Below are 16364 nucleotides of genomic sequence, written 5' to 3' on the forward strand. Positions count from 1 at the left end.
ATTATTGATGCTCTGCATGCATTGAAGACACTGTATTTTACAGCCGAAAAAATGATTGAAGACTTTATTATTGTGCTGAACCCGCCTCAAAAAGCAGGATGCTATGGGGAAAAACGAAGCAGGGCTGTAGATGCGATGGGACAAAACTAAACACGTCTCTCAATTTTTATAGCGATCTTTTTCTTTTTAATCAACATTGCAATGGAAATATATAGCTGAAAACGTAGATGAAAGAAAATACCATGCAGCTGTATCAAAAGGGAGACCGGTTCAGTGAGTGTGAAACAGAACAAAATAATGTCTAGAGAAACATGCCATAGCAAGGTCATCTAAATAATTCTTTTGAAGGTATTTATAAGAAAAACGCGTGCATACACCTAAACAGTAAAACGTACTCATAAAACAGGAAAGCTTACGTGAATCGCTCACGTGCCTGAAGTTGAAGCAGCTACCCGTAATCCTTTGCAACTGGTTCATCGTGGGATGAAAAGCTTATTTCATTTGCAGCATAACCTTAGTGGACACATTGTACTCTTGGTTTGCAGCAAAAGACGATCCACCCGATACCGAGTTCAAAGATGGACGGTACTACGACGACACACCATAGGATTCCTGGGGTGAGATACTTCTGAGTAATTCAACGCTTGTTCACTGCTGTGATAATGTGTAGGATTGACACGAATAGAACTTCACAACAACTAAAACAGAATTTTGACTATGAGACTGTCTGACACGGAGTACCGTCTGCGCAGTGCCACTATTAAAACGAATAAGGACTATAAGTGTTATGCAAATGTTCTTCTCGAACTAAAATTAAAGCTTTCACATTCTAAATCATGACTACAATGTTGAGTAGTAGCCATCTTTGATGATTGCTACAAGCATGAAGAGAGAATTTTGTGCTGGCAGCTTACTGAAGTTTCACTGCTTGAGCCATGAGAAATTTTAATTCAACGCTGTCGAAGCCATCTGCAATGTGTGGAACTTATTGCCATGCTGTTTGATATGGTCCATGATTATTGCATTATTTACAAGCTGTGCAGTCAAAAGCTAGATAAAGAATGTTGTCACAGCAGCGTTGAGTTTGTCATCCGCCTGTCTAGCAATGTGAAATTTGCGCTACTTGCGAATTTATTGGTCATGCACTGGTGAATTATGGAAGTCACGGCAATATCGTGCCCCTGAATTGCTTGAGTTTTATTTGAATATTGTTACAAACGTAAGTACGCGTCAATTGTCAAGAATGCGATGTACAATATGTGTAGTATGCTGCACCTAACCGGCATTGCAGGGTTTTGCTACGCTGGTATCCTCATTTCGGCTCTAGAAAGACAGTGGCTTTTTCAGGCTGGCGAGGCGAATGTTTTATTTACGTGGTGTGGGCGGTTCTGTACGAATAAAATTTTAATCACTTGTGTCATTTTTCGGAAGAACCGACTGTTGGGCTGGTAGCCTATGACAGAGGATTGTCCGGAAAAATAATCAATCTTGTGACGGTGGGTTTGTTACGCCGTTCCTTCCTGCTGTTCCTGTTGTACGATGATATACGGGTGTGTTTCAGTCACCCATGATACGTAGCACACTCATACTACCTGAACTAGATTAATCTCAGAGCTAGACATTGTTTGCACAACAAAATGGAAGATAATATTTGACTAGTTAACTCTTTCTCGCTAGGTAACTGTTAAAATAATTATGCTGCGCCACATTTTGCAAATTATGAATTGTAACCGATGGCATTTAATGTCATAGCCACTATGAACAAATTGTGAGGAATGACACCAGTTTCGAGATATGCGTTCCCTATTGGCGATGAAATGCCTTGGTGTTCCAATAACTTTTGAGCTTCAATGCATACAAAAACATTTTGTTTAAAAAAATGAAACAGTTTACGTGTACGGCAAGTTCAACTGCGCTTATCTCAAAACTGGCACTAGTTTCAAAATTTGTTGCAAGTAGATGCGCCTTGTGAAATCACTCGCTTCAATTGGGGTAAAGCAATGTGCGCTAGAATAAGTTGAAAGGCTAATTAGGTAAATTTTGTTAATTAGTCAGTTATGCTTATTAGTTTCCAGTGCAAATAATGTACACTTCTTCACGTATTCCATATCAATAAGCAGGTTTCTGGTAAACGCCACAGGGGATATTTAAAAATGATGTTAGCGTTTAATTGAAATACTCTATTTGTAGTGACTACGCGACAACTAATAAGTTGTTTGTATAGCTGTGTCTTAGTCTCCGATGTCGTCCTTCGTGCCCATTTGCACTATAACTCAGGTTATGTGATACATGTGACCGATTTCTTTGTTGAAGTTCACTGTGAAATAATTGCCTAATAGCGCGGGATTTGGCACTCTTGGTGTCCTTTGCGATATTGGTTTATTGCAAGCAATGCTAATGAAATAAATGCCTAATAGCATGTGATTTGGCGCTTTTGGTGGCCTCCTTGATCTGGGTTTATTACAAGCAAAGCCGATGATGTGTGATAAACATGTGATTTGGATGGTCAAAAACTGGGTCTACTGTAGATGAACATGGCCAGTCTGTAGACCATGTCATCTAAATACATGCCGCAACAAGAGAGGGTGTTCATTCACAGATACCGTGCTTGACACAGCACACGACCACTTGCGTTACATTCTTGACAGGCATGCTTACGTAGCTGCGTTAATACAGCGTGCTTCTTATGGGCTAGTACTAGGCACTTTGCAGGCGAAGCATAACGTGTCGCTGGCGATGGGCTGTGCCAACAAGCGGGTACTCTGTGGTGAAACCATGTTGCCTAATTCCTTAATAAACCCAGTGCTAAGCTGCTTTGACGTATACATTTTACACTCCTATTTGGATCCACCCTAAACTACACAATTCACAATTACTGTCCGTAATCTGCGATGCTACCAGCCGCAGTACTCTTATTTGAAAATCTGTAGAAGGTATACCTAGAGGAAAGAGTTGCAGTTTGTCCCATGGCAGCTCGCTCATGGCCTTTCGGTTTGTCTCAGTAATTGGTAAAATGTGCAAAATTTCCTTAATATTATCAAAAACTTTTTACAAATACATCAGCGCTGTATCATCTTTGAGTCGTTGTTCTGCTGTAACATTAAGCATTTCAATTAGTCCATTTGTCCTGAAAGTGCCCAGTAATCACGCTTTCCGAAGCTTCTTGATTCTGCAATAAAATATTCATCCACGCACTTCTTTTTTTTTCTGTTTCTTGTGGTCGGGACAGGACGGAACTATCGAGAGGGTCACGTACCCTCGCTTCGTAGAGGCTGGGCTTGTCTCGCGTCCAGTCAGCGCCCGAGGCACCTCATCTTCTTCAGCGGCGGCCACAGCAGGCATTCCGACCGTCAGCATGATGGTCCCGTCATCCGCCAGAGTTGGGCGGCAACACCAGAGCACCTGACAGACGCCCGGTGGTGGAGCGCAGGCCTCGCAGGCACAGCAGCACCAACACCTCCACCACCATCACCATCACCAGCACGGCCTACACCAACACCACCAACACCAACATCCGTCTCAGGGTGGTGCAGGACCTTCGGGAATTTGATACGCGGAGAAGGCCACTCGCGTCCCTTCTTCAGCCCACCATGCTCATGCAAACGAAAGACGGGGGACATGAGACGAGCAGTGAATCGAACTATGTGCGTGCGTGTGTGTCGTTGTCGTCGTAGCCTCCTTGTGGTTCTGGCGCCTCCGAAAGTGGGGCTCTTCTTCGAGTTGAGCAGGTGACATGGTTGGCGTGGTTTCACTACGAGGGGTGCCACCCTCCCATGGTGGTAGTGTTCAATGATTGTTTGCCCGAGCTATGCGTTGAAGTTTGTTACTTTAGTCGTTTTCACAATCTCTGCAGCAAACCCCTGGGTTTAACAGCCGGGATTTTCCACACTGATAGTGGTAAAGCAAGGGCTCTTACAAACAAAAAAAATGTTTTCACGCATAGAAATCTCCCCAACTAGTGAGCTTTACAAGCATTGAGGTTGGGCTAATCTATAAAGTTCCATGGCGCCTCATAGCATGGGTAGGCCCTAAGACATAAATAAATAAACACAACCGCTGCTTATAAATTTCATTGGGTAGTAGGTGATGCGTGTTGAGACCAAAAACACGTTGCTTTTACTTTATTTTGCTTACTTGATTTTTTTTTCATGCTATTGAAAGCTTTTGAGCAGATGTGTTTGCTTTCTGTCCTCTTTAAGGCGAGGATACCATAACGACATTTGGTACGTGGACAAATGCGCCTTCAACGGGATTGTATACATGGTCATGCTTGACCTTTTTTATACAAAAAGCTAATCACCGCTTCCAACTAGCATGAAAGAAGTCTAAATCGTGAACGAAATTCAACAGACTTGGACAAAAGTCCTTGCGCTGTACAGGAGTCAGTCTATTTAAATTTGTAGTGTAGGCTTTTTATCCTTATTTTTTAGTGCGAGCTAAAGGTGACAACTCATCACTTATTGACTACATAGCACACACATAAACTTTGCGACAGTGTGTCTTGCTATGGCAAAGGTATTTTTGTCCTTGTGAAGAATATGAGCGGGCCATATAGAGAGCAGGTTTATATTTCCACGAGTGACGTTTGGGTGGGGCATCACTATGCCTTTGGAAATCGAGACCCTAAACAAACAAGGACCTGCAGATCTATCGTTGTAAGCTCTACACAGGAACTGCAGAAGAATGCGGGGAAAGTATTTCACAGAAATAATTGACGGCCTAACATTAGTAACTGTCTGTGCACATTTGGTAGCATACTTCGGTGCTCTTTTGTCTATAAATTATGTTTTCCTATAAAAGCAGGACTGTTGAAATCACAGCAAAGCTATTTGACAAAAATGATGTGCCTGTTTTGTGTGCACTCGCAAAGGCTCAAGTGATGTTTATGCGGAAAAAAAAGAAGGCTTCATTTTGTGCATTGATTTAATGACGTCAACTATTGAATGCTAGTTAATTCATAAAACAATCTGGGGAGCTCCTAAAAAGTGATGTGAGGATTTGTTTTGTTGTGGCAAAAATTGTCTGCCAGATTGGATTAGGGTTGGTTTTGGCGAGCTTGTAGTAAGGGCTAGTGGCGGTTCAGATAATGCTATTGAGATACTGATTATGTATCTCAAGCTCTAAGCTGTTGTTTGAGTACAGCACATCGTTTCGCTAGAGTTACCTTAATCATCAAGCAGGACATGGTGTGGTTTGCTTTGGTTTGCTATTTATTTGTGCCCAAACACTGCCTCAAAATGCAATGAAACTGCCCTTGCTCGCTGATGCTTACAAGTGCTTGTGTAATGGTAAACTTGTTGCAAAAACAGTTACACCTGAAAGTAGCTACAGTACGTCCGCACAACACGCTAATTCATTAGTAATGCTGGCTGACTTTAAGCTTATGTGTTTAGAAAATCTCATTTTTGATGCTTATGCTACATGCAAAGCTTGTTTCTTTAAGCAAAATATATGCTTAACACTCTATTTGTGGAGTTAGATAGATTGAAATTTTTATTTTAGAGATGTGCTTTTACTCTAATTTAACAAATACGACAAATAGTACTCATACTCTCAGTTTAACTGATGCCCCTTTTGATCACATGCGCTTAAAGACTTTTGGTTGGGTTGTTGCCATTTTCAAATTCAATACACAGCAATCTTGTAATATAAAAATTACCTCTTTTGGAAAATGTTCGAAAGTAGCTTTTGACAAAGTCGTCACTGGTCGAGTAAATATACTGCCATAAACTATGCTGGATGCAAACATCTTGATTTTTTGCTGTACATTATTAATATTTGAGTCCTTTATAGTTGGGACATTTCTGTGAATCTAGATTTTTTTGAATGTGTGATAATGTCAGCTGCTCTCTTTGCTATTCTATACTTCTCCATCTTGAGTATACAACCGAATTCCTACTGAAGTTACCGCTTTGTAAACACCCTTATAACTGCTCGACGCTGGAACAAGTTCGATGGCAACTGAAGAGACGGCATGCTATTTTTCTTCTATACTGGCTTCAGTGGCAAGTCTATGGGTGCGGTTCGCTCCTCGCACCGGGGGTGTGTGCAAAGTTGCTCAAACGGACGCCGAGAGACTTGTGTGCGTTCAAACAGTGTGCTCCTGTCTGAAAAGAGATGTGTTCGCGCCACACGGTGGCTGGTCGGCGGATTTCACGGGTTCATGCAGCTGAGCCCGACGTGTTGAGAAGCAATGTTTTGGACTCAAGAGTGAGTTGGAAACAGCACAGATACAGTGGCAGAACTTTTTTTTCTTGGCGAACGTTGAGTCCCCAGTATGACCAGGCTGATTGGTTGTGTTTGTGTTCACTGCTTTGTGCACCCCCTGTGCTTGAATATTTAACGAAGCATCGTGCCTATGTACGCCCCTGAGCAAAAGTACTCACATATGGACGAGGGAATCCGTGATAAAGTCGATCTTGTTCGCCGCCTGTCAGTGAAACTTGAAATCGAGGACTACAGTGGAAACTTGACATTCCAAACTTTCCAATCCACTCGTAAATTTCACTTTGTGCATCTGAATTACGAATAAATTCCGTTTTTTGCCTTGCCTGTGGTCCGTATGCTTTTGCTCACGGGTCACATTAGGTGTTGAGAAGCCTCCCTTTGCATTGCCGTTAGCTTTGTAATGCCAGTGAGATATTGCAAAAAAAAAAAGAAAAGTTCAATAGAAACACCAGCAAATTTTATGGAATATTATACTATCAATTGGTATACAATTGCAATCTTGCTCACTATTCCTGCTCTCCCCCAAGGAACTAATCTGAAAGGCGTGCTCTTGCTTGCTTATGACGGTCTTTGTCAGGGATGTCAGGGACACAACAAAAATTTACTTGTGTTTGTTCAACGCTCCTACTGGCAGTACAACAACTACCATAGTCTGCAGAGCCATGGCTAAAAAGGCTTTGTGTGGCCACCAAGAAGCTCGAGTGACCTGAACACAGCAACCGGCCGGTCATAAAACGCTGCCAAGAAAACTTCTGCTGCTTTTGGCGACGCGGTATCTCGTGTGAAAAGTTCTGGACCTTTGCAGTTTCTTTCAAGTTCTGTTTTCCTCTTCTTGTTTTCAACGAGCTAAAACTGCCACAGAAGAACGTGCAGCGATGAACTCTCGGTGAAGTTAGGGGGAAGAAGACACACAAGCCATACAACCATGACAAAGCTCAAGTATGTCGTTGTCTTATTATATACAGTATTTATGAGGTAGGAATAGTTGTACAGATAACAAAACCTATGGCTCTCTATACATGATATATAAGCTATATATATAAATATATAAATAAGCATACATAGATATATACAGAGGACACGGAAAGTATATACTGTGCGCTACTTACGACACGCAAGACAGCTGAATTGATGCACTCAAATATGTTTCTTTCCACTTGCTTAGGTCTCTGCATACAGTGACTTAAGTAGTAGCATCAACGACCACGCATGTTAGCGGTTTCTAATTTTGACAAACGTTCTGTTTTTCAAGTTCTTGTAAGACGTACGTTGCACCACTACTACTTGTTCGCCCAGCACGTAGACAGTCACGTCAAGACAATTTTAGTCATTTACACTAATGACTCCCACCGATCGCCTCCGTCAACCCAAAATTCAAGGATGCTAGTGCATGATTTCCAGGTGGGACAATTGCCGCAAAGCTCCTTTTTAGCTGCGACGTTTATTTATAGACTTCTCTTACTTTGTCTCTTTGCTTTGGTGCCGTAGTGAGCCAGCTGTAATATAATTATGAGTGGCGACACTTATGCCGGCACACTTACAATCACAAACATTTGCACACACGCATATGTCTGTCCCTAAGAGAGAGATATATATAAAAACAGTAATTATCATTCTATAAGAATAAATCACTCGAACATGTCGTCTTTCACTGGCTGTACACAAAGCTCCGTGTCCCCTGGTTGGTTTTGAGGGCCTGCTAGCAATGTGAATATGTAGATAATGCCTTTTAGCCGGTGTGAAAAACGTTATGCCAGGGTGACCGTACCCTCCCGCCTGCCATTGTCACCGCGACGCCGTTAGCCTTGCTGTATAACACTAACGATGCCTTGCACGCGATGTACCAGTGCCCGCATTGGTGGAAGTTGACCTGTGTCGATGACGCTATTGCTACTTACGTGGCCACTTCTAAAGCAGCCCATAACACTTCAGCAAACATGAAGGAAATGTTTTCAGCAGTTCTCTGGAAAAAAAGAAAAGTTATATGGAAGATTACCCAGCGAATTGTATGCAGCCAGCTCCCAAAGTAGTTAAAGCTGTTGCACAAAACTCAATTTTCCATTAACGCTTTGTGGGTCATTGACCGTGTCGCCAAGGCATTAAGTAATGAAGGAATCGCTGTAACGTGGGACATGCACATACAGTTTTATTAACGGCATTGTTGACCGGTCATCGTTAGCAACTTGACCAATATTAAAAACCCGTGTTTATGGCAAATTAGGTGCTGATATGGCATCAGTGCAACGCGTCGTTATTGCTTGGCTACAGCAGGAAACAAAACGCTATTTTGTCCCACCGTTGAACACCACAGGGCTCAACAAAACAAGAATTGTTATCGTTCATGTTGGCATTATGCTATGTGGAACAATTTACCCTACATTATTTTGCGTTTCTGCGGGATCACCGCTCAATGTTTCATCCCCGGAGCTGTTGCAATGGCTTGCTTACGATCATAGTTGAAAGCATCATACTTTCTGACACAGCTTGTTGTCACTACTCAACAAACAGACGGGCACATTTCTCCGGGTTCTGTAATGTCTTTTTTTTCGTTATAGTGACCATTTGTTCTCTTTATTCAAGATTAAGAAATATGGGTTGAAAGACATTCATGTGTTCCACTTGAATCAGCGATTTCCTTCTAAAGCTGAAAACGTGCTTGTTTGTTAATGTTGACGTAGTTTACTGACAATGTTGTAATGCCGTGTGCTTGTTGATGTTACCGGTCGTTTTTCACAGTGCTATTTACTCTCAAGCCACCTGCCCCAGACTTTGATTGCTTGCACCTGACTTTATTCCCTGTTCATTCAAACAAGATCACCTCCATTTTGGAGAATGCGGTTTAAGTGCAGAGCACATTGGCTACACTAAAGCGTCTTTCTTTTTAAATATCTTTAGAGCGTTTTGTGAATGATCGTAAAGTTCTTGCTTCTTTCACCCGTACTACACTACAGGAAACATTCTAAGGGGCTCTTTTCGAATAGAATTAGCAATATCTTCACGACAATATTAGATATGAAAACGAAGCAACCTCATCGTCAAGGAGAACAAAAAAAAATCACGGCATGTCACGTTCAATAGTGAAAAAATATGGGGCTTAAATTACACATACGCGCCCACAGGATATGTCGCGTTGCATTTACCACTGCATTTATTCTTCAATCGCAGCAATATTACTTATTTGCATTTGCTTAGTTGTTATTCTGAGCATTGAAGTTCTTGAGAGACACAATTTTTTTTGAAAGCTGAAAATATCTCATAACGGAGGACGGGGAACTTTAAGTGTTATGATCCTCGACGAAGCAAGCAATTTTTTTCTGAAGCCCACTAAGCGACAGAAGTTTCATGAAAGAAATCTGCGTTTCGGTTGTAGTTTTGTGCTACATTGGGGCAGATGCCAGCATTCCATTCCGTGTTCCAGGACGGAGTGGGAAACGAGAATTCTTGCAGCATGGAAGCTTACACAACGCCATCATGCCGAGTAATTAGTCTCAGACACTACCAAAATTTTTAGCTTCATAAATTATGAGGCCGGATGTTTCTTTGTGCTTTTAGACAGCATTCACGTGATCATGTGTTATTCGTTAGAACATATTTCTGTTCACATCAGCCTACGACTAATAATTTAAATATGTAACTAGCGGTGGCTGCTGGAAGAAAACACTAGGCAGCGAATAAAGTCCGGTGCAGGCCACACTGCCAGTCCTGCTTTGATTTCTAGCTTCCTCGTCCATTAAACCATGCATTGGGCATCAGCTGTACAGAAACGCAAGTACTGCCACGTGTCCATGTAAAACCTTCTGTACATATACATGGCGTCGTCGAAGCGCGCTCTCCATACTTGCAAGTGTTCGAGACGTATATTGTCCGAGACTCTTTGTTTGTACTTTATTCGTTCTCTTGTAGCTGTCTGGAATGGAGAGAGAGTGTTAAAGCTTTAAATAATAGTTTTTTCGGACTTTGGCAATGTATTCGCGTAGCTTACCATTGTGCGCGCCTGTTGCGTAGGGTGCAGGACCACTTGCAGAAAAAGAAAACATTGTGAAAGCTGTTGGGTTGAGTGTCTTCCCGTAATGGTTGGAAAGAGCTTCGTGATAAGAATGTTGGGTTTGCAGACGAACGGCAGGTTGGTCGGTGGCCACGTCAAGAGAGCGTCAATAAACATGTCAAGGGTTTGCTGTCAGCTACTACTGCCTTTCAAACTTGTTTAAATGCTGCAACGTAAAATTTACCCAATATATTTACATTTTTATTGGGATCTTAGCGAATATGACATCGTATGCGGAGGATACAAATTAGGCTCTCTGTAAAAGGTCCCATGTTTAGTACTCGTTATGCTTTTTTGCTTTGAATGAAAATACTGTGTTCAATGAAAATGTTCCGTAAGACGATGAGACCTGGTTTCGGCTATATTTAGCTGTGTTGTACATTAGGAACACGACAGTAAAATTTGATGATGTGAGAAAGCATACCCATATCTTGAATGCAAAGAACGATTTTCTTGGCGTACGCACATGCTCAAGCAGACTTAGAAATTAACATCTGCAAATACATAAGCCTTGTCAGACGGCCGCTGTTCCTGATGAATATGATAGCTTAAAAGAACACTATCAAGGCAGGTATGACTAAAACGCAACAATAGATTTTTGCAGTGAGATAACATTTCGTCCACTAAAATTATTTCAGAATTTGCAACTTAAGTGCTTGGCAGGTTTCTTGATCAGATTTGACTTTTTGAGGCAACCCACATTGTACGTGGCTTTGTAGCCTTTTAAAGGAAGAGTCAAAGGCGAGATAACGGAAGACTGCCTCAAGCGCTGTCCACTCGAATGAATGTAGAACGCAGAAGTGGGTTCATTTGACAGCTGCTAGACTGATACGAATAAAATTCATTGCATTTAAGTGAAAAGAAAGCTTTGTTTCGTTGACTTACTTAATACTGAACAGTAAATCAGGCTTCCTAGAGAACTTTCAAATGTGCAGCTCGAACTGCACAGTGAAAATAGAAGTTGCCATGCTGTAAGGTCCACGTGATAGACCGAAATTTAGATATTACAGAGATGGCTACGAATTATACCATAATATACGAATACTTGTGCGAGTTCTCGCGGTTTATGTACAAATTTATGCGAACGGCAAGTCACCCTGCTTATTTCTTCTGCTAAAAGTTCTCTCAATTGCTGTATAGAGAGTTTCGGTGATACTTTTTTATTCTGGTGTTAACCAGCTACATTAAAGTTAAGGAATTTGTGTGAATATTTCCTAATATTCATCAGCTTTTGTAAAAGAAAGCATGGGAACATAGTAACTATGCTCGCAATAGTCAACCTAATTGTTTTTTTGAAATGCAATGCTTCTCATTTGAATCAGCTGTAGCGGCTGCCTTAAGACAGTGTTATTGAGCTTCACACGTACTTGAATGGGAAATCGGAGTGAGAGGAAAGACTGCCTATTGATCTCGTGACTCTAAGATACTGCAGTGAGTTGTCTGTGTTCTGGGTCAGCCACTCAAGGTGTTGTTGTATGCTCTACATACAAGTGTACGACGGTCGGTTGCATTTGTCGGGGTGTAGACCTAGTAGCACATATTGTGGCACTGGCGTTGGCTGAATGTTGTGTTTTGCAGCCGCAAAAACGTTGCAAGCGTCCGTTATGTGCAATGTTGTTGGAGCGTGCTACCAGTCTTATTGCTCTGACAACTGGGCTGCTTTCTTAATAATCCAATGATGATGCTGTGTTAAGTTGCCCATGACACTATCTGCTCAATGGTAGCAGATAAATAAATAAATGTGTTCCATATACTTGTTTTGTTAAATAAAATCAAGCTTATCAAGGACCAGGAATCTATGACAGATACACTGATAAAATTTTAGCAACTAGACTTGTATTCGCCACTAATAACTTATTTACTGAATTCTTATCGAAGTATTAGTATAGGTACGTATAAAGCGCTACGTAAGCAGTCGAAAAAAAATCACCCACGATTACGATGCTCCCTAACGCGAAGTTTTGAGTGCAGCTCTATACGTGTTTTCATTTCGCGGTATATTGGCTGCCGAGGACAATCTGTCTCGTGCGGCACATTGCAAACGGGACGAAGTGTGGCCCGACTGCCTCGCTAATCTGGAGATCGCGAGTGCTAGCGCGTGGGTGACGCGCGGGCGCGAGTCACGGCCGCCGCCGATTACAGACCTTCCGGACGGCGCGCGTACTCTGGTGCCATGTCGCAGCCATCGTCGCCGACGCTTATCTTTCTCATGCTTTCGCCTTACCCTCCTCCGCGTTCCGCCTCATGGTTCCGCGGCGCTCTACTCTCCGCTTTCCCGCTCGAGCCTCTCCGCTCTCCCCGCTTTTTTTCATCGCCCGCTGCGCCCCGCGTTCACTCTCATTTTTCGCTGTGCTCATTCGCTCGGTTACGCCGCCACCGTCGCTGACGCCGACGCTAGCCGCAGTAACGGGCGCCTAAGAGTTGTGCTCTGAAATACATAATTATTTCAGTTTTATCCGCTGTGCTCACTTCGCTATAAATGCCACATATGGGGCAGCAAGTTCGGTTTAAGCAAGTTTAAACTTCTCGTAGATTTGCATGACCTACTTAAGGTATATATATTTTAGTCTTCTAAATTAGTCTTCTAAATTAGTAAATTAAGGTACTTGCGCGGTGCAAGCACAATGTTACCACTCGCTATTATATGTCTAGCATTCAAAACATGTTTGTCTTGTTTTGACGATGCGTTGGGAGCTGCACGCAGTTCCTATAGCTGGAAAGAACCGAAAGTGTATGCGTTAAAACAAATGCAGCGTTCAGAAAAGCCGGATATTATGCACGATTACTCTGAACAAAAATGATCTGACTACACTTTTATCTGCATCTTTCTCACTGGTTTCGACGAACGTTCGGCGATATCACTTGGCGTTTGCGTTGCCTAGGCAACGTTTTTGCGCGCTGTTCCGTACTGCTAGGTAAAAAAAAGTGTCAGGGTGTTTTGCCAGGGTGACGCTTGCGCAAAATTTTTTTCCTCGTTGTCGATGTTTCTGGTTCCGTAGTCTCGGGCAAGCATTGTGTGTGAGTGTGCGTGCGTGTGTGTATCGCGAGTGACCGACAGCTAGTCGGACTTCGAGTTGTCGCGCGTCCGCCCGTTGACGCGTGCGACGTCTTCGTATTTGTAAGCGAATTATCGCGATTAGTAGAGCCGCTGTTTAATTAAAACGCCCATCACAAAAGAAAAAGAAGTCGTTCTGGTGTCCATTTCCTGCTGCTGTGTTTCCCAGAGAGCGGATCGTGACCCGTAAGGGGTCGTCATAGGCAGCTGAGGTGAGCACTTGTTGCGGTCAAATAACGACGCACGGTGAGTCGTGAATGTGCCAGCAGCACATTAGTGACTTTGAAATAAAACTTTATCGGCAGCGCTCAGAGCGGACACAGGCAGAAATCGAAATGTAAATTACAAGATTGACGGATTGAGCTGTTTGATTTTTTCCGAGTGATTAGTGGTAGAACACTAAACAAGACAGCAGGGCGAGTAAATACGAGGACATGCGCTTTGTGCCCGTTTTCGGGCTGTTAGAGTTGTCGGACGATCTCGCCGTTGCCACCAGTTGAAGGAGTTGTAGGTCGTAGAGAGGAACTTGGGAGGAACTAGGCGTACAGGGTTTATTTACAGTATTGACAGTTTAAGCAAGAGATACATCGCCAGTCTACCGTGGCTCCCAAATGGAGCACGCAAGACGAACATACAGCACACAGCTGACGAACACGAGCACAGAGCACGACGACGAGCACACTCTAGCAGCCGACAACAGCTGCTTATAAACACTCCATTAGTCCCTAGTTCGCTAGGTGAGAGAACCGTTCGAGTCATCGTAGAAAGTCATCGTGGCCGGCCCGCCTGTGGTCCATTATCTTGAGTCTTGATAGGCGCGTCGGTTCCCCGAGCTGACCCCCGCAGCGCGGCCGCCGGTTGCCCATTGTCTTGCGCCTCTAAATCCCAGAGCTGCCTTTCTCCTGTAGTCGCCACGAGTGTCAGCAGACTGTGACGAATCCTGGGGCCCCCGTGCTGCAAAGCGCCCTCTTGTTAGGGAAGCTCTTCTTGCTGCCGAGAGACACCATGAAGACCTGCCAGATCAACTAACAATACGTTGGGCGCCAAACGTGTCCCGCCCTGCTGCCGTCACCGATTCTTCGTACGAGGAGCATGGAACATTAACGCTGCCGTAGTCTCCCGTTCTCCGAAGGATGTTCATGGTCGGTTAGCGCTGTCGTCCTCGCTGGTTCTCTGAAGGGCGCCACCACCGCGGATCGATCGAAGCACCTGCAGCGGGCTGAAATAGCTTTGCAGAGCAGTACCCCTGCAGGCCGATCCTAATAGGGCACAGAGTGACTATCGGTTGACTCAGTGGTGATCGTACTCGCATCAACGTCGAAATGGCCCACCCACCACGTGAAAGAGGAGCTTGCACAAGCGAGCCATCAGCAGCCCTGCCTCAAAATGAGTTAATATTTCTTCAGAATGTCAGCATGCGCTGCGGGCGATTGTGATACCTTGCTCAGATGTTTCATTGATCGGTTCGTTATTATTACTTGTTGTGGTGTAGTATTTCCTGCAAAAATCGCATTAACGTCAGTTTTTGTAGGTATATAATCCTTGGTTTCAAGCGCTTGTCGTTGTATTTACTCGTCCTCTTGTCTTGTTTCGCGCTACCACACTAATCACTTGGAAATTGAAAGGATGACACAGTTAAGCGCCGCATTTCTACAGTAGGTTTAATATACGCACGTGATAAATATCGTACACGAAGGAGAAGGTGCTAAAACGAGTAAATAATACCCCAATACATTTTCACAATAGCACTTCACCGAACACGTGCAATTAACTGTGATATAAAAATGAACATGGACCCTTTCTAAATGACATTCAGAGCTGACTTTCAGTGCCAATATAAAAGGAGTTAATTTTTTATTTCTGTACTGTTTTGGCAGTTTATGCTTTGTACACATTGTCACGTGCCCGTAACAAACCTTCAGAGAAACAAATAATAAATGAGAGATTTTACCTGCTAGAAAGATGATCTGTTTATAAAGCACGCTGTATGGAGGACTTCTCAATAATTTTCACCAGCCGGTGTTCTTCAACATGCACAGGCATTTTTGCATTTTGCCACCATCGAAATGTGGCTGCCATGGCTGGAATTTGATCCCGCCACCTCGTGCTTTGCAGCGCAAGGCCATAGTCACTAAGGCGCCATGGCAAGGAGACTTTTAGCTTAAAGAGAGCGCTTATGTCGTCGCTTTTAGGCCCGCATCTCTTGCTACATCATGAACGTAAACGAAATCTCCCAGTTTTCTATTCTTGTGAAAGCAAACTGGGAGAACGATTGCGGTCAACCCGATCTCGAGAATCAACAATGGAGGCAGCTTTATTACTTGTCACTAGCTTAAAGACAGGTAGGTACACAAGAGACCTTTAAATAGAGTCATTACGAGGCTCCATCGTCGAATACATATCCGAATATTGACCCGATAATCTGAATCGGGAGAGTTCTGAGTTTAGTGACTATTCCAACAAGGAGCTACATGTATATTTCCAGGCGCGTGTGAAGTTTGGTGCGCTTTCTTTTGTTATGTGTTATTCAACGCCTCAAAGGCAAGTAAACGAGCGCTGGCTACACCTTTATGTGGGAGTAAGTACTCGTCCCGCATTTAACTCCGTTTACAGTGTAATATCGCTCTTCCATAGAGCGATATTTAGTCGCGATCACTAGCTTCACGCTGAGGTTGCTCATCGCAGAACCATGTCACTTCGCTCGTTGCACAGTAAATAAGTTCAGATCAGCGACGCCTTCGACTAAACATTTACGTCGTATATAGCGACATTAAGTATGGCACCTAATGTTACACGGAATTACACGAAGCGGCCTAGATTTCTCTATCGTACGTGATGCTGTATTTTTCTGTAGCGAATGCCAGCAGCGAGAAAAGCAGTCTCTAGCCATCGTATCGTAGCCTGCTGGGTACAATATAGCGTATATAGTCCCTTAAGATGAGTTGCCATCACTCCATTTGTTGTTAGGGTCAAAATGACGTTGGTGACTATAGCCAAGTACGAAGGGAAATATAGACAAGGAGGGAGCGTTACGTC

General features: G+C 43.3%; 1 protein-coding gene across 1 annotated transcript in view; it reads left to right on the plus strand.

Moving 5' to 3' along the window:
* Nucleotides 1-13458, plus strand: part of LOC126544391 (TNF receptor-associated factor 5-like) — a 49824-nt gene extending 36366 nt beyond the window's left edge. Inside the window, exons 11-12 of the mRNA XM_050191704.2 lie at nt 546-617; nt 3230-13458. Coding sequence (XP_050047661.1) covers nt 546-617; nt 3230-3406 — 249 coding nt within the window. The 3' untranslated portion in view covers nt 3407-13458. The remainder of the gene's footprint in view (nt 1-545; nt 618-3229) is intronic.
* Nucleotides 13459-16364: the final 2906 nt, after the last annotated feature.

This window comes from Dermacentor andersoni, chromosome 10 (assembly GCF_023375885.2).
Source record: "Dermacentor andersoni chromosome 10, qqDerAnde1_hic_scaffold, whole genome shotgun sequence".
Taxonomy (NCBI): Eukaryota; Metazoa; Arthropoda; class Arachnida; order Ixodida; family Ixodidae; genus Dermacentor; species Dermacentor andersoni.